The sequence below is a fragment of the Poecilia formosa genome, unplaced genomic scaffold, assembly GCF_000485575.1.
Source record: "Poecilia formosa unplaced genomic scaffold, Poecilia_formosa-5.1.2 Scaffold116, whole genome shotgun sequence".
NCBI lineage: Eukaryota > Metazoa > Chordata > Actinopteri > Cyprinodontiformes > Poeciliidae > Poecilia > Poecilia formosa.
The window spans coordinates 1,184,742-1,209,776 of NW_006800055.1; the positions used below are offsets into that span (position 1 = coordinate 1,184,742).

At 38.6% G+C, this 25,035-nt stretch overlaps 1 protein-coding gene and 1 long non-coding RNA gene across 4 annotated transcripts; one reads left to right on the forward strand and one right to left on the reverse strand.

The window, feature by feature from the left end:
* Positions 1-1,031: 1,031 nt before the first annotated feature.
* b3galt2 (UDP-Gal:betaGlcNAc beta 1,3-galactosyltransferase, polypeptide 2) lies at positions 1,032-11,925 on the forward strand. 3 transcript variants are annotated; one of them, XM_007560568.2, is made up of 3 exons: positions 1,032-1,927; positions 3,012-3,099; positions 9,566-11,925. In XM_007560568.2, the coding sequence occupies exon 3, from the start codon at positions 9,904-9,906 to the stop codon at positions 11,230-11,232; it is 1,329 nt and encodes a 442-aa protein (XP_007560630.1). In that variant the 5' UTR covers positions 1,032-1,927; positions 3,012-3,099; positions 9,566-9,903; the 3' UTR covers positions 11,233-11,925. The 3 variants fall into 3 exon arrangements, with proteins under 3 accessions (XP_007560630.1, XP_007560632.1, XP_007560631.1); XM_007560570.2 differs by lacking the exon at positions 3,012-3,099; XM_007560569.2 differs by lacking the exon at positions 3,012-3,099 and having other exon boundaries at positions 1,032-1,251.
* Positions 11,926-14,634: 2,709 nt separating this feature from the next.
* LOC103143864 (uncharacterized) lies at positions 14,635-20,245 on the reverse strand. The gene is made up of 3 exons (XR_476844.2): positions 19,858-20,245; positions 18,690-19,791; positions 14,635-18,633 (listed from the first exon to the last, which is right to left on the reverse strand). It is a non-coding gene; the product is annotated as an uncharacterized LOC103143864 (long non-coding RNA).
* Positions 20,246-25,035: the final 4,790 nt, after the last annotated feature.

Sequence of the window (25,035 nt, forward strand, 5' to 3'; positions counted from 1 at the left end):
TCAGCGGTTTAGAAGAAAACAAAAATCAGATTTGGTTAAATTAAATGAAAAATAGGTACTTTATAGTACAAACCACAGGATGAAAATATAAATATCTTTATAAATGATTTTACTATTATATGTTATTTTTCCATGATGACAGGTGAGACTCTGCCTCACCTACCTCCCCTGACCGCACGTCACTGTCTGGAACATAGTTACTGTATTTTTCGGACAATAAGCCGCTACTTTTTCCCCCCATGCTTTGAACCATGCGGCTTGTAGCCAAGTGCGGCTTTTCTGTGGATTTTTCTTCAGCCGCCATGGGGCTCTTCAGCAGGAAGTGAATCATTGGAAGTCAAAATTGAAAATCAAAGAAGAAAGCGCTAATTTTCATTTAGAAAAAGGGCTATGTCCTTGTGGAAAACCGAGAGCGGCGGAGATACCAGCGGCTTACAGCCCGGTGCGGCTTGTAGTTTCCAGTTCTTTTAATACAAAAAAAAAAACAAAAAAAAAAAAAAAAACTTTGTAGATGCGGCTACATCTACAAAGCCGCATCTTTGTAGATGCGGCTACATCTACAAAGCCGCATCTACAAAGTTGCGGCTTTGTAGATGCGGCTCTGTAGCGCTCTACAGTCCGGAGTGCACCTCACCGGACTGTAGAGGTGCACTCTACAGTCCGGAAAATTCGGTAGGTCACGATCGGGGCTCTGTGCAACATGAGCGCATGACGAAGTATTTATTTGATTGAGGCATGTTCGACTGGATAAATTAAAAAGTCGCAAGACACCGCCAGTCGATGACTGGACTGTGACAGCTCTGTAAGTAGACTACACTTCAATTTTCAAATCATTTCCCAGACTTTTCACATCCACTCTCTCACCTAAATCTGAGTCCGTATAAATTCAGATGAGTTTTTAAAACAGCAGTGCAAACGGAAGTTGTCTTTTTCCCACAATAACATTACTTCAGGTTCAATATAAAGTTGAAATATTTTTGGAGTTCTGGCAGCACCATGAATTTTTCACCAATACCCCTTGAACGTCTCATTACAGAGTAACTGGGTCACGTGAGATGCTCCTCTAAGAGTGCTGTGACGCGGTCGAGCACCGTCAGTGTAGCGGTGTCTGACAGACAGCTTTCACGGGCCAGCAGCTGTCTCGGCTGGATGAGAGATCCGGCAGGGGTCGGGGTCGGTCCAAGACGTATCAGAAGAATGCTTCTGCAGAGGAGAAGAAGCGGAGTGTCCAGTCACAGCCAGGAGCTGAAGGTAGATGAGTTATTGCTTTTGTTCTCCCTCTAGGAGTCGGGGTACATGTTTCAACTGTGACGGGACTCAGAGGTGGAGCTGATTTTTTATTTTATTTTTTTATAATTCTATTTTCATCCATCGCGTTTCACTGCGAATACACTGCACAGCAGCCGGGCTCAGCATCGTGGAGCAGCAGCCGCATACCTGCAGCTCTGCCGCCGCTCTGCGTTTCCTTCCAGCGGTTTGGCTCCAGATGAAAGTGCGGGGACGCTTTTTCATTTTTAAATGACAAGAACGTCTCTGTAGAGGAGGACAAACTTGGATAAGATCAAGGAAACAACTGGGAACTGCATCGTAAAGCAAGAAATGTGCATTTGAAAAAAGAATTATATAACGGACCCTGGGAAGAGAAGAGGGGTAAAAGGGAGTCGCACCAGGAGGAGAACAAAAAAATAAAAAATAAAAATAAAAACATTCCCCGCAGGTTACTTGAGGTTCTGCTGGCATGAGGAGCAGGAGGGTCGTTTCCACATCTAAGGTGACCGTGCAATTAGCGAAAAGGGAGGCGGAGGACGGAGGGCACAACTGAAGCCCCGGTCAGAAGAGGCGGTGATGGCGGGTGAGAGTACCGGGGTTCAGTTCACCCGTGCGCCGACCGCAGCCCTGTCAGCAGCCGCAGCATGAGGTGGAGGAGGTACGCAGCGTTGCACGTCCCGTCGGTTCTCCACATCCTCATTATTCATTTAGCCATCCCCTCCTTCCTCTCCACTCCATTACATCCACCTTTCCTCGGCTGCCTTGACTGGGATCCATGAACCCATCAATCAGTTTCTCCATTTAGCCCACCTTTGACTCAACATCATTTACCTCCGCTTTATCACTTTGTGGCTCCTTAAAATGTTACACTGACAGAGCAGCCCTTAGACTTTTGGATAGGTGGACCTTTGTTTAGTAAGAAATAATTTACTTCCTGCTTTATTTTCTTATTGTGGAATTTTTTTATGGTTAAAAAAAGAATGTGAAATAGAGGTCAGTTTGTTTTGCGTTCATTTGCACACATTCCAGTTTTGGAGCCCGCTCCATATCCCTGCCAAGAGGCAAAGCCATTGAGTTCTTATCGATCACATTGATTTCGGGAGCTTTATGTCCACTTCATTGTGCCAAGCTGCCTGATCTAGTTGGCACCCAAGTCTCTACATTCTTTACGATGCTGGAAGTGGCTTAAAAAAAGAAGAAACGGATGCTAACCTCACCATCTGGGTATTCATTCTGCACCACCAGACTGACACACGTTAATGGGGCTTAATTTCCCAACCATTAGTGCTTGACCTCTCACTTTTGTGAAAACTTTCATGCAAAGAGTTTGAACTGCCTTAAAATGTAATTCTGACATTTAAAGTGTTAGTATTATAGCTTTTGATTAAACTTTTTCCCTTTAGCTTAATTGCTGTAAGTTTAACCTTTTGACATTAGTTCAAATATAGTTTTATCGTCATAGAGGAATTAGGTTTTAGCCTGCACTCCCACTAACGGGTGCAAGCTCACACACACACCCAACCCCTGAACACTGCTGAGGCTTATGGTTTTAGGATGACACCCCTTAGAGGAGATGCAGTGTAGAGGATAAGAACTGCGATTCGGTTCCTGGTCTGCAGCTTGTTCTGGCTCATCCAAAAAACGGTGACAGATTCTCTGTATCGTAACACTTTGCTTTGTAATTGATTGAGAATTGCTTGCAATAATCTGTGAATTTATGTCAAAATTTCTTGTTCATCTAGAGTCCTTGTCCACCTAAGATAAAGAACCCCATGATGCACTGCCTGGCTTAAGGGTGCAACAAGAGTAAGGGAGAAAAAGTTGGAAGAGGTGAATATTGCTTCCCAAGTAGAAAGAACCTTATCACAACAATGATTCTGCTTGTATGCCAGACCTTTGTTTCTCAGAGGTCCTCTTTATTTTTATGCCAAGCTTTAAAATGTTTCAGTCTTCTTTTTAAAAAGTCAAGTATTTAAATGCATTCATTTTACGTTTTTACATAAAATACAGATTTTGGCGTTTTTGTCTTGTAGACTAGAGGCAACAGGGACTATATTTATGGGAGCTGACTAAATGTTATGTCTGTAATGTCATTATGTCAACCTTCTCAGTTTAGACTTTAAATGGCCTAATTTAGGCTCCATTAGTCTGTTGCTAAAATAATTTTCTTTAGCAACAATAATAACAGCAAATTTGATTATCCAGTTTTTATTCTAAACAACATTTGAAATCCAATAAAATTTGAACAGTAGGATGTATCGAATCACAATTGTCCGTGCGTCTTCAAAGTGTTGGACATAAAGCACTGCTTGGATGATCTTTCTGACTGAGATGGTCTGGTGGGGAAAAGAAAACAGAACATATGGGGTCAACTCAAGTAATATTACAGAATTCAACAATATTTCACTTATCCCTAAACGTTTGCAGCCCTACATATGATCACAACTCCTCTCAAATGGTGTTAATGGGAGGAATATTTATTAGAAGTTCACAGAAACAAAACAAATCCTGTCTCCTCGCCCTCCGTTGGAAGGTTTGGCTCTGTATTAACCCAGAGCCGTTCAAACATGAGATAACACCACTGCTTTTGTTATTTGGGTCAACTGACCCTTTGTCACCTTATGGCAGTGTTCTATAATAAACGGGCTCTTGTGGCCAACCCACATCTGACCGATATCCACAGTTAAAGGGTTGCGTTGACGTTTCAATAGTTTGCTCGGCAACACTTAAGGGACTGGAAGCCTGTAAATCTACAATACGTTGATCATTTAAACCAGATGATTGTTTTGAATACCTGACAATCATAACGTTGAAGATGGAAGTTGATGATTTAAGCTCAACTAATCCTTTTATCCTCTGGCATATTTGAGTTTTAATCCAACTCAAATATACACAGAACTGTTGATCCACATGACTGCACACAGTACAAAATGTTTTCACAACAGAGACATGGATCCTTTACCTGCATTGTAATTGTCCTTGAGGCAGGTACAGACAGAGGAATGTTTTATGCAAGCAGGATAAGATTAAATCGTGGTGCATAAACAGATTTTTATGACACGCCTTTCTTTGAGGTTATAAAAACTGAGTTTCGGTATCAAAGAACTTGAGTTATCACTTCATTTCATTTCTTTATTTTACGGGACTAAGGTCGTAGGAAGCTACGGTAGATAACTGTAACAGTACAACCATTATTGTAGCAGATTTTAAAAACATGGAAGTGGTTGATTTACCATGGGAGCTGAACGGCTTGGCACGGGTTTGGCCACGTCCTCCATGGGCCTGATCTAAACTCTGTGTTTGAAAAGTGATATTTGATGTTTTGGCTTTTATTGTGAAGGTTTGAAGGAAGTTGCCTGAGTTTCTCGACAATATTGTATATATATATAACCAATTTAGTTTGGATTTATGTTTTGGCTTTCCTGCTGAGTATAACCAGACCCTTGGCCTTTGTTATTGATGTTAAACAAACAAACCAGACCATTTGAACCCTAAAAACATAAAGGTAAAAATTACTTTCTTAGTGACATCCACTAGGCTTTTGGTTATTTCCTTGTAGATGGTGAAGACAAAAACATCTTCAAAAAGCCTTTGTTTCACATTTTGTAAATTCCAAATTCCAGTGACATTTATCTTGTGATTGCTGAGATATCCCTGCTTTACTTTCACAACCTTCAGCTTACATTTGCGCTGAATCAGCTCAGTCATTGTGTTTGAAGACCACCCGGTGAACCCAGAGGTTTAAGTAGCTCAGGTACCACTTAGCGGTTCAATAGTAATTTCATTTTAAAAAATGTATTAACTAAATATTAGTGCTAAAATAGAACTTGGTTTTATAAAATCAGTAATAGATACATCTCTAACAGCCAGCTTCTGTGCTGAATGAAACAGACAAAACATGTCTGAGCAAGAGAAGAGAAATGCCATGGTTGCGTGCAACCATGACATTCCCACTTTCCACCCAGTTTGCAAGCAGTGGTAAATAAATTTGTGTAGCACCTCACAGATGAAAAATCTTCAAAGAGGAATAAGATTTAATATAAGAGGGGAAAAAACAATTGAATAATAGATTATTAAAACTAAACATGAAATATTTAAGACCTCAAGGAAAAGTGTTTTAGTAAGAATGTCTTGAGCTGCTTTTGTATACAATTAAAATATCTAAAGACAACGTAAAATCAAAAGACTTGACTGGTTTGAGGACTTAAAACTGGAATTTTCTAAAGAACAGACGTCTAGTAGAAGAGACAGTTTAAATAGTAATGTAAGCTCCTTTTTTGTCCCAGTTCTGAGTCTTGCTGCAGTTTTAGATCATGGCTTTTTTGTTGATGAATGTAAAACTGGTCTTTTAATTGTCTACAAATAGGAGGAACTAAAAGAATGAACTTCAAACACACACAGGGTTTGATGTTAAATAATTGGATAGTTTCTTGACAAAAAAAGCATACAATTTTAAAAATTATGCATTTCAAACAGAGGTTACAAAGGTGTTGTTGATAGTTAATGAGGATTGACTTCTTTTTGTCTTTGATTTTAGAATCTAGATATTTTAGGACTTAATCGGTTGATTGAAGGTTAAATGAACTATCATTTTTCAATTGCATGTATCATTCTAAAGACAAAACTATAATGATCAATTTTTTAAAAAAAATGGTTTAACTGAGAGATGTATCTTTTGTTTTTCCACAACGTTTTCCTAATCTTTAGGATGTATACAGTTAGGTTTCCTTTCATGTATGAAATTTGTGCTTTTCTGACTCTAAACGGCAAGTGCTACAACAACAACACATCAGAATGAAAATAAATCAAACATGTTGTGGTTCACTGAGGACTGCTGCTTCTGGATAGCGTTATTAGGTAAGATGAGATCCTCAGTCAGCTATATCAGTCAGAGCTTTTTCAATAAAGTGGATTTTAACCTTTATCTTCAACGAGAAGCTGCTCTAAATAGCTTATAAATGGGAGCAGTACTTTTCTTCAGGATAATGTGTCACTAATATGAAATGGAATGTTTTTACTGAGTGTCATGCATACATTAGCATTGCAAAAGCTTGTTTTGCATCCATGCTCTTTGCATATTTCCTGTGATAAAACCGAAACAAAGCAAACGCCTGTCATCTCTATTTTTACCTCCAGGTTTGAAGCTGATCTAGTGACAACACTGATGCACGCCTAATAATGTCACCAGTCCGCCACTCCCACAGCCTTCATTCTGATTATTGACCGCTGCAGAATCGCTGGGGCTTTAATTAGCACTGGTGTAACTAATTGGCCTGCATAGAAGTGACATTGATGGGAGGCAAGAAAATGAATTAATGAGGAGAGGCATTGGCACACTAAATAGTACTGTTTAAAAGTAAAAATGGATCCCTGATGATCCTGAAATTTGCATTTATGCTGAGAACAACTAGACAAATTCGATTCATGAATGACTGTGGGCTGGGTGGGCGCCAGCACGTAGGGGGGCGTCTATTCCTTGTGTATTTCCCTGCACTCATATCCATGTGTGCCTCCATGTGTGTTCTCCTGATAAGAGTTTGTGTAACTAGATGTTCATTTGGTTGACAGCAGAAATCTCTCAAGCGCTCAATGTGCTCCGATGTAAAGTATGTTAACCTTTAAAACAAAGCTTGCCCTGGCCCTTCTCATTCCCCTGTAATTGCTTTCACTGGGTAAGCACACTCGCCTGAAAAGGTTATCGTGTTCCTTGTCAGTTGTCATGATGAATGAGCAAACATAACGGGAAATTAAAACGGGAAGTTTTGGAAATCATTCTCAGACTAGGTCGATAAAATATTTGCACTAAATGCTCCCTCTGCCCCTCAAACATCACTTTTTTCCTACTGCTGCTAAAATATGTTAATATTAGGGTTATATTTCTGTCTAACATTTATTTGACTTTTAAACACTCCCCATCAAAATTGTGAGACAATGAAAAATGTTACAAATACTCGCACACGCCACTGGCTTATAACCAACTGTAAGTTGAGCTCCGAATGATAAAAATAAGAAATAGAAGCAAAAGACAAAATAAATACAACCAGACAACATTTTAAAAATGTCTCTGTGAGCTGATGTAGTGAAGTTTAAGACCACTAAGTGTATTAAAAAAAACAAAAAACAACCAACTAAGTGCCATTGATGAAAAATTAGCTTATGACCATAGTAGAAAAACTTCCTTTCTGTCATGTAGAAAACATTCACTGAGATTTCCTTGTCATACCTTTGAAACATAATGTGAGATTTAGAATAATGAGAACTCAGAAAGAGAGCACCATTAATGATGTTTTGGCATGAGGAGCACTTTAGAACAGGGGCGTCGAACTCTTTTTCTTGTTAAATCACATCAAATTCATGAAAGTCCTGAAAGGGCCGTTGTGTCAGAATCTATTGATGAAACTTCTCATTAAACTGTTAAAATATAGCATTATCTCCATTCTGTGAGTACTTTTTAAAATGAAACAATATTTGAGAAAAAAAATCCTTTTCTGCACCATTAAATATAAAAATAATTAACCCATTTCTATCAATTGTATTTATTTGTTGTATTTTTAAAATATTTTTAATGAAATAAAACAATAACAATAGCTGTTGATCTGAAAGCAGAACATCATTCATTACCAAACAAAGTCATAAAAAAACAAAGAACAGTTCTGTCTAACTGGAGCGATTCCTATTGCTAACCATTCAAAGGAATCCACTCGCTAGTGAACAACACATCAACACTCAGCAGCTATGAATTAGCTTCCTCTGATCACATTAGTAGTCCTGAAGGTGTTTTCTTTCCACCGGTATCTGCAGCTTTTTTTTTGGAGTGACCTGTTTTTAAGCCAGTTTTCTATCATTATCTTTAAAACAATCCTAGCTAGCTGTAGTGTCCCACTTTGAGCTCACGTCATGGCAAATAAACGGTTGTTTAAATGCAGACCACCATTGATACGCTAGCCCCGAGTTTGACACCTGTGCCTTAGAATTAAGCAAGGGAAATAAATACAGCATATGAACTAGTCAAATCTGGATCAAATTGTTTTATGCTAATTAAATCTTAGTATTCCCAGAAATATTGCAAAATCACAACCGTTTCTCTTGCAGCCAGTAACAGAGATGATTCACATACATAGTCTGGATATAAGTAAGTGCTGTTCGTTGTAATTAGGCAAAAAAGCCTGTTGGACCACGAATCTGTTGGCATGTTTGTGTTCATGAATGCAGAGCACAGTAAATGTTGTGCTTGTTTGGCTTAGTGACATTCTGAATCAGTGAAGACTGAACATGACCGGCAGTATGTCTGTCTCAGTGGACAACTCTCTGGTGGGCACCAGGCACAATCATTTGCATTTTATCCACACTCTTCTGTATTTGTGTGTCTGCATGTGTGCATAATTCCCTGCATGTTCTGTATTCATGCCTTTGTGTCCTCGAAGATTGAGCATCCCGGTTGATCCCAACAAGACCGTACGAAGCCTTGATAGGCTGAAGGTGAATGACAAGCAATGGCTGTCATCGCCAGAGGCTGGCTTGGGGTGCAGCTCCACTGCTTGCTGGACCCTGAAAACTCATTTTGACAGATGCATTTCCTCTCTTGCTGCTGATGTGCGGTGGGGGGCTGATGACACTCAGCAGCCTATGTAGTTTAGAGCAAGTTTAGTCGGCCCCACATTGAGCAAAGCCATAGTTTATCTGTAAGCCCTTGGCCTTAAGCCCAGTAATTGTATGCAAAAAGGAGTCACAATGTTACTATCCACTGGTTGCAAGGTTTTTGCATTTCAATACATTTTCAGAACATTAGTCATTTTTGACTATTTAACTTATTTGCTGTGAGATTTTAAAATGCTAAACTGATTTAATTGATCTGTTAGCGTTCCTTTTTGAACGGTTTCCCTTTTCTTTCCTTTTTTATTTATTTTTTTGCATTGGCATGGATGTGTTTGTCATGTTTTATTAATCTTCTATCAACAAGCTACAGGCCCATGCTGTGTTTTTCATCCCTGTCTAATCAAATATGCTACGGCGCTTTAATATTTTTAAAAATGTTCTTTTCAAAGTGTTAAATCGTCTTACAATAAAATATATTAGGCTATGTATCTATAAAAAGCTTTAATTGGGACTCTTCCATCTGGACAAAATTAATTCAGATTATTTGTGTTGAAACAAGTCTGACAAATTTAACAGTAAAAAGAAAAATAAAGCATAGTTGGAGCTAAAATAATTGACACTTCGCACAGTGCCAGTGAATAAAGGAAGTCTTTTGCAGAATGTTTCCTCAGTTTCTTTTCTCTCTGTTTTTAAATTATAGGGAGCAGACACAGAGGAGGTGACCCTTATTATAACCTGAAGAAGACAAGACCCAGTGCGTGACCCTGTTTGTCTGAAGTGCCAAAGAAGACAAGGAGAAGCGTCGCTGGTGAAAGAATAGCCACCTTCCTCTTTCCACCAGGAGCCCTTTCAACCTTGCTTCAAGCTACACTTAGGGGCTCAACTGTTCCCTTGACTCCACCAGGAGCCTCGCTCCAACCCATCTGCCAGCTCAGATAACCTTCTGATTGTTGGCAACCACATGTTTGAGGTGACTGCATGTGACCACCACCGCCCATTCTCGAGAAGGAGCAGTGTCTCGCAACCCCAATCTGCATCATGCAGTGGAGACGTCGGCACTTGTGTTCCATCAAGATGACCTGGACCATCAAACGTTCCCTGTTTCGGACACATGTGGCTGGTCTGCTCTCCCTGGCTCTTCTCTTTACAGTCTTTCTGTTTTTCAGCCACCAGGAATGGCTGCCAGGGCGCAGTGGGCCTCGTGACTACCCGCTGGCTTACACCATCAGGGGTCTCCGGGCTCCCAAGGGAGAGGCCAACCAGAGCAGCTCCCTGAGGAGCCTGTGGAAGGAGACAGGGTATGGCGCGCCAAAGCCTCTTCTCAACCTCAGCTCTCAACAGACAGAGGGAACAGCAGCTGAGCCAGGAGGAGGAGGAGGAGCTGGAGGAGGATCCAGGACGGGCATCGTGGGGCTTGGGGACTCCATGAGCTCTAACAACAGTTTACAGAAGGAGATGGATGTTGGGGAGAAGCTTAGTGCTCAGCCCTACCGCTACATCCTGAATGAGCCTTTCAAGTGCAGGGACAGTACGCCCTTCCTCATCCTCCTCATTGCTGCTGAGCCTAGACAGGCCGATGCACGCAACGCAATCCGGCAGACGTGGGGAAATGAGAGTGTAGCAGGAGGCCTGGGATTCATCCGACTTTTTCTTCTTGGCACAGGAAAGAGTTCAGATGCCTTCCTTCAAAGTAGCATTGAAGAAGAGAGCCGTGTTTACCATGATATCATTCAACAGGACTATCGGGACACCTACTACAACCTAACCACCAAAACCTTGATGGGCATGAACTGGGTAGCCACCTACTGCCCACTCGTCTCCTATGTGATGAAGACGGACAGTGACATGTTCATCAATACAGAGTATCTCATCCAAAAGCTGCTAAAACCCGAATTGCCCCCCAAACAGAAGTATTTTACAGGCTATCTAATGAGGGGCTATGCACCAAACCGAAACAAGGACAGTAAGTGGTACATGCCACCAGAGCTTTATCCAAGCGAGCGCTACCCAATATTTTGCTCAGGCACGGGGTACGTGTTCTCAGGGGACATGGCCGAGTTGATCTATCAGGCCTCGCTAAGCATACGCAGGCTGCATCTGGAGGACGTGTATGTAGGGATCTGCCTGGCAAAGTTACGCATTGACCCTGCACCCCCTCCCAATGAGTTCCTCTTCAACCATTGGCGCGTCTCTTATTCCAGTTGCAAGTACAGCCACCTGATCACATCCCATCAGTTTCAGCCCAATGAACTCATCAAGTACTGGAACCATTTGCAGACCAACAAGCACAATGCCTGTGTCAATTCGGCCAAGGAGAAGAACGGCAGACACAGACATCGAAAGCTCCATGGGGAGAGGCTTCCATGATGAATCCTGTGACAACAGCTCACTTAAGGAAGTAAAGGATCTTGTGCAAAGAAGGGAACGTTGAACTCGGCACTATATTTAAAAAATTATAAAAGCACATTGTTTTTGGTATTGTGTACAGTTTATGAACCAACCTATTTTTTTATTTTTGAAAGAGTTATTGTAAATCTATGGAGCTATTTCCGAAAGGAAGAATAGGGGACATGAATATGCGATGCACAAAGAAAGCTGCAGCTCAAAAGTGGGGTTTTGGATAATTCAGGTGCCAACAGTTGGGTGGCAATTCCTGCTCTTCTCTCAAGGGCAGTGCAGTATGTCAGTCTATGATGTTTAAAGAGATGGGTTAAAAAATAAAACCCACCACTGTGTTTACACAGACAAAGGGAAATGTACATTTATTTTGAAAAGTTACACTACCTAAATATGAATGAATGATATAAATCTTTTAACACTGACCAGTTATGCTGCCCTGTTTCTCAGTGTTTACTTTACAGATCTATCAAAGTACACTGCTAAGAGTGGTTTTCTTGTCATCTAATGTATTTTATTTTTCAAAGGATTCACATGAAGCACCACAATCACATCAGAGATGACTGAGATTGTATTTTCTAAAGCTTTACATTGAGTACTACTCTGCACCTAAGTAAATGTGCAATGACTCAGTTAAAAAAAAAAATAAATGTACTGAATTCATTTTGTGTGTAGTTCTTGCATCTTGTCTACTCCTTAAGCAAAGTGGGATCACAGCGGGTGTTCTTGATGTTATTCATTGGGGTGGGAGGAAAGAAGATAAATTTAACATTGAAAATTATTTTCAGTGGATAAAAGCAGTAAAGTTATGGCCTTTATTACATATTTTGTAAATGGGTTACAATCGTCATTTGTGTATTTCACCAATCATAAGTCTATTTTCATAGCGTGTTTGAAACAGTGGATCACAAAATTGCTGTACAAATAAAGTCAGTAGAAAATTGAAAAGCAAAACAAACAAAAATAAATAAATTTTTCCATAAAAATATGAATGGTGTAAATTGCAAAATTCTGAAAGGATATAGTACAGTGAGGTCAAGATTAAAACTAGCAATTTCAGGTTGGGCGCTGTCATTTTACCTTTAAATTTGAATTAAGAAATGTTCAATAACACTTGATGTGTTGTTCTGGCTGCAGTATATGCACACACAAACTAATATAAATCTGGTGGTACCATACTTTGAAGACTCCCAAATGCATTCAATAACATTTTCAACTGGATCACTAAATGGACAGGAAGCCAGATTAAAGAGGCCGTAGCAGCTTTGATGAGATCATGTCGTTTCTTTACTGATGGTTTACAGCCACGGCATATTTTGAACAGCTTTTTGCCGTTTAAGTGAGAAATGATCAAAACCATCTGACAGAGAATTACAGTAAATCAACAGAGATGTAATGAAACCATGACTAACTCAGTAATGTGAATAAATGTTGAACTGAGCAGGAAAAAGCTCATTTTAACCATTGAGTAAAGCTCTCACACTTAAAGGCACTGTCACACAAATGTTGTTTCCAAATGATAAAATTAATCTGCTATCATATAAGCCATTACATTTTATTCATGTTCAGGTTAAGTAGGTTTATTACCATCCATATTTGTAAATCCCTAAAGTAATTACGCAGCACCTGAATTTAGATATAACCACAGGCAATGGCTTAGCAGAAATGGTCAAATATTTTTTTAAGGTTTTATATGAAAAGTAAATTAGAAGCAACCTAAAACGGAGCCTTGGGGAGCTGGTGGTTCTCCAAATGGATAAAAAAAAATCCTTTAGTTAGTAAAGTATGACTGCAATGATTTATGGATCGCCCTCTTATTACCAGGACAGGAGATGAGACCTGACATAAGTTACTTGGGATCTATAACATCAAAGGTTGACCAAAAGCATCGGAATAGATTGTATAAAGTCAACAGAATTTATCAATTCACCCAGCAGCATAAATTTTGAAAACTTTTCAGAACAAAATTTATACTACTGGGTGAATTATATGTTGCGGTCACAACTATTTTAATATCCAAAATGAAATATTTGAAAAACAGTGCATTGCAATAGCTCACCATTAAGATAATAGATATGTCTGACACAAATTGCAGGCTTAAGCGTAATTTATGATTACTGTTAAACCACAATTTTTGCCTGTTAACATGTTAATTTTGCACCCTAAATAGAAAATGAGTTCCTTGAGAACATAGATCCTTTTTTTCTGCGGTATTAACTTGGTGTCATTGTTCATTCTACCAGCAGTCCGTGAGTAATTTTAGACAAACTAGGCAAATGTTTGTGAAAGGAATACAAATGATCATTACAAAATCCTAATGCTGTATTAAAACAGCCCTCAGTTAATTTCCACAGCAAAAACACTGAGCAGGTGAATTGAAACATTATGGAGACAAGAAATTTCTGTTGGGAAATTAGCAAAATGTTGAATTCCACTGTGACCCCAAGGAATATGTAATATTCAGCTGAAAAACCATAGTTTCCTATTTAATTATAAATGAATTCACAAGACTTGAAAAGACAGTCAATGTTGCTTCAAATGACTTTCTCCTTGCAGAAACAGGTGCTTGTTTTTGGTTTTGTGTATACTGGAGAAAGGAAGGGAAAATAAATTAATTAAAAAAAACCCATCTTCCATTGCTTTGAGCCAGAAACAAAAGGAACGTATATAATTGGGTGTTGGCTCAAAATAGCATATATCAGATTAAGGTAATTTAATTAAACTAATGGAGAGCCGGGACTTCACTACACACACCTGTCACTCTCGTTTTAATCACCTATACATATGAGTGATTCTGTTAGGGGCGGTGTACAATGGATATAGTTCACACAATGCGATATTTTAAGCTATTAATCACTAAGCAGAAGAGTCTTAAGGGAGCTGGGAGCTAAAATGGTGAAGACAGTATAGGGGGAAAATATCAAGATGTTCATCTAAGATAAACTGCACAGCAGCAAGTAATTACTTCATGCAGGAGCCACAGGCAAAGAAGACAGCTGCCTATGTTTTTTTCTTAGTCCGTGCACATTCATTTGCAAATCTAAACCCCCTCGTAAGCCCTTGTTAAACAGTTACCACAAGAGTTTTACAAAGATAGTAATATAGTTTTTCTGTTTTTGTGCCAGCTCTCCTGCCAATTTTATTAGGAAAAACATCCACTCCCTGTGAGCAAGTATTTGTTGACATATCTGTAAAATATCATCTGTATATCAACTGACTGTGGCAAGCAGCTCTAGTTCGAATGCCAATGGTTTTTAACATGAGCTCTTATGTGGCTTGACAGTGAAAACTGCTACAGGAAACAACGTTTCCTGTAGCAGTTTAACTCTGTGTTTAACTGATGAGGATCAGTTAAACACAGAGAGGATTAGTAAACATCCTCTCTGTGTTTTTTTAGACCTTGGAAAAGCCTTATGAACTAGACCACAGCAAGGCGTTACAGGGAGGTCTTCTAGATATTTGCACAATGCTACGCACTCGCAAGCTAATTCTGGTCCCTACTGACATGACAGCATCACACAGTCGCTGCACATTTGTCAGCTACACATCTCCCCATTCCACCATCTCATATCCCAAAGGGGCTCTCTTGGATTGGAGTCTGGTGAGGGCGTTGTACAGCGGACTTTTTGTGCCTCTGCCTGCTGCTCATAAGACAGTCTGAACTTTGTGACAGGCAGAAGCTATTTCCTGTTGGAAATAGCTATCAGCAGCTATTTCCTGTTGGAAATAGCTATCAGAAATCTGGCACACTGTGGTCTCTAAGGGATGAACATGGTGAGAGACAACATGTAGGTTTGGTGTGGAGTTCAGGCAATGATCCTGAGATGCTACAGTACTCTAGGTTTCATCCAGAACGGAGGAATGTTGCTATGTTGTTTGTACTAGATTCTGACTCCACTATCTGAATGTTGTGGCTTGATCCAGACTCATCAGAGGAGGTAATGTCTTTCCAATGTGGTATTGCCCAGTTTTGGTGAGGCCATGGTGTGCTGTTCTTAAGCAACAGGCATGATTACTGGTGTGTTTTTTCTCTGTAGCTCATCTGCTTCAAGGTTTTACGTCTTGTGCATTCAGAGATGATATTCTGAACAAGTTAGTTAAAGCACTGTTGTCTTTACATCATCTCAAACCAGACTATTCATTCTCCTCTGCCACTCACTAGACGGCTTTTTCTCTTTTTTTGTTTGATTCTCTATAAATGGTTAATTTAAAGATTACTTTAGATCAGCAGTTTCTAAAGTACTCAGACCAGACTGTCTTGTAATATTGATGATTCCTGTTCAAAGTAGTGTAAATCCCTCTTTTCCCTCATTTTGATCCTTGCTTTAATCTTCAGTAAATCACCTTCCATATGTCCAGATGCCAGAATACATTATGGTGACTGATTTCTATGAACAGGCAATTGAACGGGTGTACATTATGAAATAGCGTGTAATTGAATGCTTTATTGACTTGTAATGGGTTAAACAACTTTTGAAGGAAAACGACACAAATTTTATGAAACCTCACAGAAAACAAAAAAATGAATCTCTTTCTGAAATACCCATTTCATTCCATAATGATGCAATTTACAAAATGCTTAACTGGCCCCTGGTATTCATCACCTTCCATTTGCAAAGATTAAAGCCATGACCCAAAGCAAGAGGATATTAGGAATACGGTTGGATATCATTCATGCATGCACTGCACAATCAGAGCAGCAGATTAACAGCATCTGGCACCATTTAGCCCTTTAAAGAATGATGGAGATGAAAAATGAGAAGGAAAATGGAAACAGGAATGGTGAGAATAACAAGTCTAAAGAATGTTAAAGAGAGCAAAAATGCCAGGAGAGATCAGTCTTCTCCTTACTAGAAGAAAGAGGCATGACCACATGAAGAAGTTAAACATCGAGAAAAGCCAGGTAACTGTACTGGTAACAGGAAGAAGGATGAAGAAGAAAGAGAAAATTGTGAGAAGGAAGTAGTGATGAATGAAGCAAAAAGGAGCAGTGACTGATTAGTATTGAAAACCTATGTTGCTGTAAACGTGGATAAAAAAAAGGCAAATGGTGAAAACAGATTGAGGTGTCTGCCATGATGGAGTGGAGGCTGCAGCATGGCTTTAACACCACGACTCAGTGTTCCTCAGAAACCCACAGAAGAGAAAATACACTTGAGGAAGAGACAAATTTCCTGACCTTTCTGAAACAGCCAGGCCTGAGAGCTGACTAATACCTCTCTCTGGGCATTACTGATGAATCCTAATGGAAGTTTTACGTGAAGAATAACTGAATTTGACAAAAAACGTCATGAATTTTTCTTGCTGCAAAGAAAGATATTTCAGTCGTTTGAACGATAATGGCTGCTGCTTTGAGAGGCAAAATTGGAGGTTCATTAGATTTTTTCACTTTTGTTATTTTAAGGGTATACAACAAATCTACTTTAATGCACGTTACCTTCTTTGCTGCTATTATTATTATTATTATTATTATTATTATATTAAAATTTATGTTGCTGACAATAAGTATCTTTTCCAGAGTCTGTCCAGGTTTGCTACACATAGTAGTATATAGTTTTTACTCAGAAAGGCAATAAAGCCACATGTATGCGACAAATAGTTCCTCTACTAATCTATAATACTTTGAGTCAACAATTTATTCAACTATTCAACTGAAAAACCATAAAAATAATTTATGGTTTGGGAGAACCTGCAAATGTTTTGTGAAACGCTGAATTACATTTGCCACATCTCGCAAAATGCTCGATGTGTACTTACGAGTCAGTTTTGAGAAATATAAAAGAACCACAGCAACCGAGAACACACCCATGTTGGAGATTTATTGATTTTTATTTCGAGATGGCCTGAACTACCACACATTAAATCAGTGCTTGACAGAAGATGTGGTTTTCAAAACAGAGATCTGAAGAGAGTTCTTAGCACACAAGGAAATAGTTCAACACACAGTTGTGGATCAATTCATTAGCAACCAACTGCAGTATTTTACACAGCTTTAGCAGGTATTATGTCATTCTGCGTTTTGTTTCCTCATCAAAATGTCCTCTTTCCACAGATTTGCCCCTCCTAAAACCATGTATGGCCATTGCAGGCTGGTTTCCAGTTCAAACTTTAAGTAGCACACTCTGCTCATATAACAGGGGAACTACGGCCAAAACGTCCCCTGGGCAGAGTGGAGATGTTGGAGAGACTGGAGATGTTTACAACACTTTTTGCTTCAGCATACCTAATCTGAAACTGCTATACAAAATATCCAGATGTGTTTACCATTAATGGCACTCACTGAAAACCTTGTAAGTTATTGTGTTGTTTTTTTTTGTCAAGGATACCTAGACCTCCTTTGCACACCCCTGGGGTGTGTTACTCACACTCTGGGGTGTGTTAACTTCTCAAGTTACAACTTTTGTGCTGAAAAAAAGAGAAAAGAATACATGCCAAATTGTAGGTTCTATTTTGCAATAAGTGTAGCTGAGAAACAGAACAACCCAGAAAAGTGTGTGTTACTCTTTATGACATACCACAACCAAAACACACTATCTGATGAACTTATGAACAAAGCTCATTGCTATCAATGCTCATTACATAATCTCTATAAAACAACAAACAAATCTCTAGTTTATTACAAAATTGATGACTAATTTTTTTTTTATTTCTTCTGTCTTGTGCATTGATGCCACTGATGAGGATCAGTTTTCTCTAAAACCAAACTGAATATCTGTTAATATGTTTGGGTTTATTGATGAAGGAATAAAGTCTCTGGGTGTCCATTTATTCCTGGATTTCAGAGAATTGGTAAAGTTATGATAGTGGCCTGTAATTTAGACAACAGATCTTTGTCACCAGCTTTAACTATTATAGTAACTTTCATTTGAAATGAAAACCTTTCTGTTGTGACGGATGCTGTATATAGGTCAACAGAGCCACTTTGGCATCTGCAGCTTTCTTCACTAAAGCCATGATTTTTGAAGTTAATAAAATGAAAAGAAAGGGTTCCACATATTTAAATACATAAGGACCACTGTTTAGCTAACTATATTATCATTGTGCTTTGAAATTAAAATGCGCCACATTTGGCTTGAGAAGCTACAATTTCCACTGACATTATCCATTTGATTCCAGTTGTACTTATGGAAGTACCAAATAAAATTTAGCTTTGGTCAAAAAAACAAAAACAAAAAAAAACTTTCTTACTGCTAAATCAGTTTTCTCTCAATAAAACTGGAACACACCAGCTTTCAGCGCTGACATCCACCATGTGGCGTTGGGGAGTGAATGGCTAAATAATGAAGGAATCATAAGACTTCTTTCTGTCCCTAAATAGTGGAACTGAAGGTGTTATAACTCTCCCTCTGTTGCAGTCGTCCTCTGTGTCCCCTATGGTAACATATATTGAGAGAGAAACACAGAACGACTTTGCAAGGTGCAGAAACTCCACAGGTACGGTCCTTTGACCAAAAAAACGTAACTCTTTCTTATTTACGTGACTCTTCTCGTTTTTCAAACCTTTGCATGATCTCCCTAACAAAGAATGCTTACACTTCAATTTGCACTGCTAACCAAGTAGTGCCTTTTATGAGGCAATCAGTATGTGCACATTCAGAGGACAAGCATCCATATTCATGTGTATGCAATAAAGCATCAGTCTCTCAAAATCGACATTGTTGGTGAAACATAGTGAAACATGAGAAAACACAGCAAGCAGATGTGTGTGTGGCTGAAAAAAACGGAACTTTTCTTCATTTACATAGAGTTGCGGAACTTTTCTTCATTTACATAGAGTTGCTAAACTCAGAAGAGACAGACAAGATGGAGCTGATGCCACACCTCAGGGCCTCAGTCTGTTCCTCCACACAAGAATGTGTTTTGCTCTTTGCCCTTTCTTGTCCATCTGTAGACTGTCTGTCTCCTCTTTCAATGCTGTGAAATCATTAAATCTGATTTGTCCAGACATATGGAGAATGTCTTTTTGTAGAAGTTTAACACAACCTACATTTAGTAGAAATTCCTGCAGTTCCTTTGATATTACAAAGAGCCTGTTACCAGCCTTCCTGACAACTTTAAATTTTATATTTTAAATAATTAAAAAAAAAAAAAAAAAAATCACACAGGTATTTAGTGTTACATCATTGCTATCCACTATATTCTTCAGGACTTGATGATGAAGGCGTCATGATGGTGTTCACATTTCGAACCCACATGCAAGAACACAATCAGAAGAGTCAGAGTAAATGAACAATAATAATGAGTTTAATGATTCATGGGGAAGGGGGAAGGGAATGAGTACTGGAGCGGATGACCGGTCGTCTTACCGTCAACGAGTAAGCGTCTCTGCGTCCCGAAGGGGAATCCACTGGAGACGGACCGAAGACTGGGGAAGGTGAACACACGAGGGGTGGCGTCCGACCGGTAACACCGGCAGCGTCGAGGGAGGACACATGAGGAAGGTAACTCACAGACAGCGAGGATCAAGAGCTCTCTCTGAGCCCAGGGCTGACGGCACACACAGGAGCAGCGAGGAGGCAACAGGATAACCTGGTAAGGAGGAAGGAATTAATAACGAGCAGATCACAGAGGGCCTTTCTCTGGAACGATAGTTACCAAGGTAAGCTAACACTCAGGCGATGAGAAGTTGTTCAGCCACTGCTTATATCTGCAATCCACGCCCTCCAAACAAGCTACAGGTGTGGCCACGGGGTTACCCCTGCAGCTTCTCAGGGGCTCGCATCTGGCGACATTTAGTGGATGCCCAGAAGAATGATGGTGCTCCAACAAAAATAAAACTCAAACCAAAAACAAAGAAAAAACACAGATCCTGACAGAAGGTCTTCACTGCACCCTGACGTAAGTGGGACGTTTTCTGTTCTTCTGAGCAATACATTTGAACTCTTTCTGATTTCTCTCTGCAAACTGTAGCTTTACCTCAAGACTGAAAATGAGAAAATGTAAGGAAAATCTTATTTGGACATTTAAAAAAGAAAAAAAAAAGAAAAATCTAATTTACTGAAATTAGATTTTAAGCATTTGGTCTTCTACTTAAGAAGACCAAATGCTAAAACTGAATTACAAGCTGATTCAATAAAGCTATTGCGTGCACCTACAGCCACTGATTATTTATATGCACCTTGAATTAATTTGTTTGGGTTTTGAATTATACAGAATACATTTTACCTTCAAATTGAAAAAAAAAAAGAAAAAATCATTGTAATTATCTGACATATTTTATTTGTCTCTTTTTTTGTTTTTACAATAACATGGCATTTAGAAAGTGCTAAGCTTTTTGTCATGTAAGAAGGTAAAGACTGACTAAGCCAAACAGAAATGTGACACAACTATTTTCAAAAAGTGACAAATATGTTTATATTTTGACTTGCATGTTTTGTAAATTTGAAATTGGTGCAACTTCACAGGTCAAAGTCCAAAGTAATTTATATGTTACCATTCAATGAGCTTCTTAACAGCTTTCTTGTCAATTAGCATTACAGTGCAAGGAACACAGAGAGACAATATGTTTAAGAAAAACAAAAATAAATCCTTGCTGATGCCCTTCTCTGTATCTTACATAAAAGCTCAGCCTTTACAGCTGAATCTAATTTCGCATCAGTTGCCAGAGGAAAAGAAAAGTGACTTTTGAAAAGCAGTTCAGTGACTAACCTTAAATCTGCATTCAGATCTGTGGGAAATACATCTGTAAATAGGCTCAGAAATTGTGCTCTTGGCACACATTTGATGAACATGACGCTCATATTTTAGTTGGGCATCTTAGAAAAAACAGAACGGTAGAAGTGAAAAGATAATTCTTCCTCCGGGGACTGAAAATGTCAATACAGGACATGATTGGATTGTGCCAGCAAGAAGAGTCCATCAGCATTAACATAGAAAAGGGATATTAGAGCGAGCTTGAATGCTCCGTTGTGAAACAATACACTTTCCAGATTTTAGCACGTTATAAACAATACTTTCTGTCTTCAGAGAACTGAAAAAGAGATGTAATGACCAGAGATCATATAAATATTACCATCATTGGAAGTATCATAACTGTTAAGTAGTTTTGGAATATTATATCTGGGATTAAAATGCTCACAATATGAATAATATACCACTCCATTTGCCTCTAAAGACTACCCTGCCTTGCGTAAGAATGCACACTCTATTTTTCATTTTTTAAAAGCATTAGATTATAACCAGATAGCACAGTTATCTAGAAGCAGCCTCTCTTTGTAGAACCAACTTCCTCAATCATCTTCACACATCTAGAGACATCTGAAGCTTGTCAAATAAGGCCACAGAATGTAACTGGGTCATTCGAACACATGTGATCACCCCAGTGTGTTTAAGGTTGAAATGCAACTGAACGGCAGCCCTTCACCCCATTCTCAACTCTCTGCAGCCTTGATTTACTTATCCATCCACTAAATACAAAAAATAATCCCCACAGTAGAATAACACCTTCAAATTTGCTGTATCCCCACATGGCTGGTGGCTAACTGCAACCAAGAATGGCTTCTTGTTCTTTCAACAACAGCTTACTTCTTACCTGTTGACGTTCCACTTCCATTAAGGTCAGATTCAGGGAATCCACCTTAAAGTTCTGCAGTTTGTTCATCGACCTCCTAAGTTGTGGTTCTCTGCAGCTTGTACAGAATTATCATCAACCACTTTAATGCTTCACTAACACTGGTAATTCACAAAGGTTCCCTAAACAAATCCCTTGAGGCCAGAACAGATGTATTTGATTAAATTACTCATATGTCACATTTATTGATAAGGTGACTTCTGAAGGCAATTTGGTGCACTAGTTTAGAGTGGTGTGAAAATGTGTTTGTCCCCCTTCCTGATTTTCTATTTCTTTTGTATTTGTTACACTTGCCATCCATCTATGAATTTTTTCACCCTTAAAAATAAACATCTTGATGTAAAAATGTAATTTTGTGGTTACTTGACTTATCTTTCACAAACATTTAAATTAGTTTCATGCTCTGAAGCGCATACATGAAAAAGATGCAAAAGAAATAGGAAATCAGAAAGTAGGCAAACACTTTTTCACTACGCATACAGGGCATTAGAGTAAAGATTGCAAAAAAAGTGTTTTTTATTTTATTTTATTTTATTTTACTTTTTTAAAGTTTTAAAGCAATTACTTTCAATTTGATTTTATATGCTACTGTATGTTTGTTTCTGACATAAAATTCAATACACTGAAATGTATTAAAGTGTGCCAACAGTGAAAGGCAGTGTAAAAAATAAAATGAACCCCTCTAATTCTGCTGCTGCTGCTCCCTTGTAGAACTCAAACCCAAACATAAACATCGTCATCAAATGCATTATTAATAAAACAAACCAAAAAAATATGACATCCAAAGCCATATATTTAATGGAACTTTGACACAAATCTTCTGCAACGCTATGCAAAGTAGGAAAGTGCACCCTTTAATTTCAGCTCTGTAATGCTTTCAGACAGATGGCAGAACTGAGCCAACACTCAAGGACTCTGTAAAAAGGATGCGGCTGCATTGAGCCAAAAAGCTATTTATAAATATAATTTGACAGTGATGCTCCACAATGCAGGAGAACTGTTGGACATCCAACCTGCCAGGGCGGTGATAAACAAATCCAACCCTCTTTAGCACTTTAAAGAGCTCTAGGCGTGTGGTAGTGTTTGTTTGGCATTTTGGCCGCGAGCCACGCGGAGAGCAGTTCCAGTGGAAGAAAGGCATTGTTATATAATGGACACAGGCTGCAAGAATGCTAACAATTGAGATAGGAAAGGAGTGACACGCGACATGGTGTCTAAATCCTTACTGATATCAGCTGCGGTTTTAAAGCAGTATATCTGAAATGATCTACTAGCTAAGCAAATGTGCTGTGCTTCAAAGGTCTTTGACCCCCCTGTGAAAGATTGCAGTGCAGGAGGGTAAAACTGCTGAAAAGGAAGATATTTCTGGACCAGCCAAAATAGCGTTAAAAGCCAAAAAAAATAAAAACTCAAACAAGAAGAAAAATGTGCAGTAATGAAATGTATATTTTATAATTGTGTCACTGTCATTCACACACACTATTTCAGCATTGCATTTTATCTGACAGAGAAAAAAAATAACATTCACATTGTCGTGTGAACTGAGAGGATACTGTAAGGCGAATAGCCTTTAGGAAACAGTTCAGATTTAGTGTCTTTCTGACCTGGTACAAGAAAACAAATGCTCTTTGAATTCATTCAAAAATGAAATGTCAACATTTTCTTTTTCCTCCCATGTCTAAGGAGACCGTCAGCTAAAACGACCTTAACCACAGACCTTGGAAACATATTTATCTGTCATTAATAAACATAGAGTGTCCAGGCCAGCTAATATTTCAGACAAAAACATATTTCTTCACATTCAAGAGGCACCCTTAATAATCTATCCTGAAATAACTCCAATATAAATAATAAATGTGTTATTGTCAAATGTTAAGTTTTGTTTTTTCTTTCTACACTTACGGCTCTATCTGCAGCACATTTTCAACCATTTTCAAATTGTTTTACTTCATTAGTTTTTGTGAACAAAGATTCTGACCTAAACTCCTGCCATATCTATGCTGGCCACCATTTGAAAAGCTACAATGTTAAAAACATCAAACTAATACTGGAAAATATCAACACCATCTCAATCTAAATCTGCGTGAAATTAGAATCTAAAGTCAAGGACACCTCTTTGCATAAGCGAATTACACTATAATTACCTTTTTTTAATTTTTTTCATTAGGTATTCATGAAATATATATACGTAGATAAAAAAAAAACTAAGAAAGTGATGAGCACAATATGCTTCCCTCTTCAAAACGAGTTGAAATGGTGACGACTTGCTGTGCTGACCTAGAGCCTTACTGCGCTGAGTGAACGTCAGCATTTCTTTTTGTCTAATTTGAATCTGACTTATCAGGTGCTGCTGTACGTGGTACTAATTCAAACATTAAATATTTATAAATGCAGTAGAACTGTCTCCCAATAAAACCACAGGTTTATTAGCTTTTAATCAGAAATGTGCTAAACATTTGAGATAAAGACATTATTTCAGTTCAAAAAGATAAGACACATACTTGTAGGAATGTAGCTGCAGTTTTGGTCTGATTTTATTATTTTATAAAAATCAAAGCACAGCTTAGCACACAATTTTATTTGTTAGCTGTATTTCGCCATAAACGATCAAATGTATATTATGCACTTTGATGTATCACAAGTTTAATGCAACCTGGTGTGATAGCAGGTGAGAACTGGAGGGAAAAGAAACAAAAAACTTGGAGGTAGACACCTGCCAGTAGTTGAATTATTTACAGCTCACACTTGCATAACACATAAAGAGTATCCTACAAATTATAACCAAGTCAAAACTACCCTGGCATACATTTTCCTGAATTTTTAGGTCAATTATTTTCTATCTACTTGGTCTGCAGAATGTTCTCAGCAGCATTAATGGGATATGGGTCACACTTTGTTAAAAAGAAAAAGTGCCTGCTGTATTTAGCCAAGCTTTATGAATGAGTGCCCAAGTCTGCATCTTAGTGAATGTCACTGACTGTGTGTGATCCCATTAATTAAGAAACTAAAGGAAAAGCAGAACCTCGGTTAGTAAAAGAGAAATACATTTTCCATTTTGGGAAGATTTTAATTCGTATGCATCCTGTTGCAATGGCCTCACATCAGTTAGAGTCTCACCCTAAAGTGTTCATTTGCATAAACTACCTATGGCAGCAAGCTAAATGTATGTTATTAATGAATGGAGGAACAAACTGTGGACAACC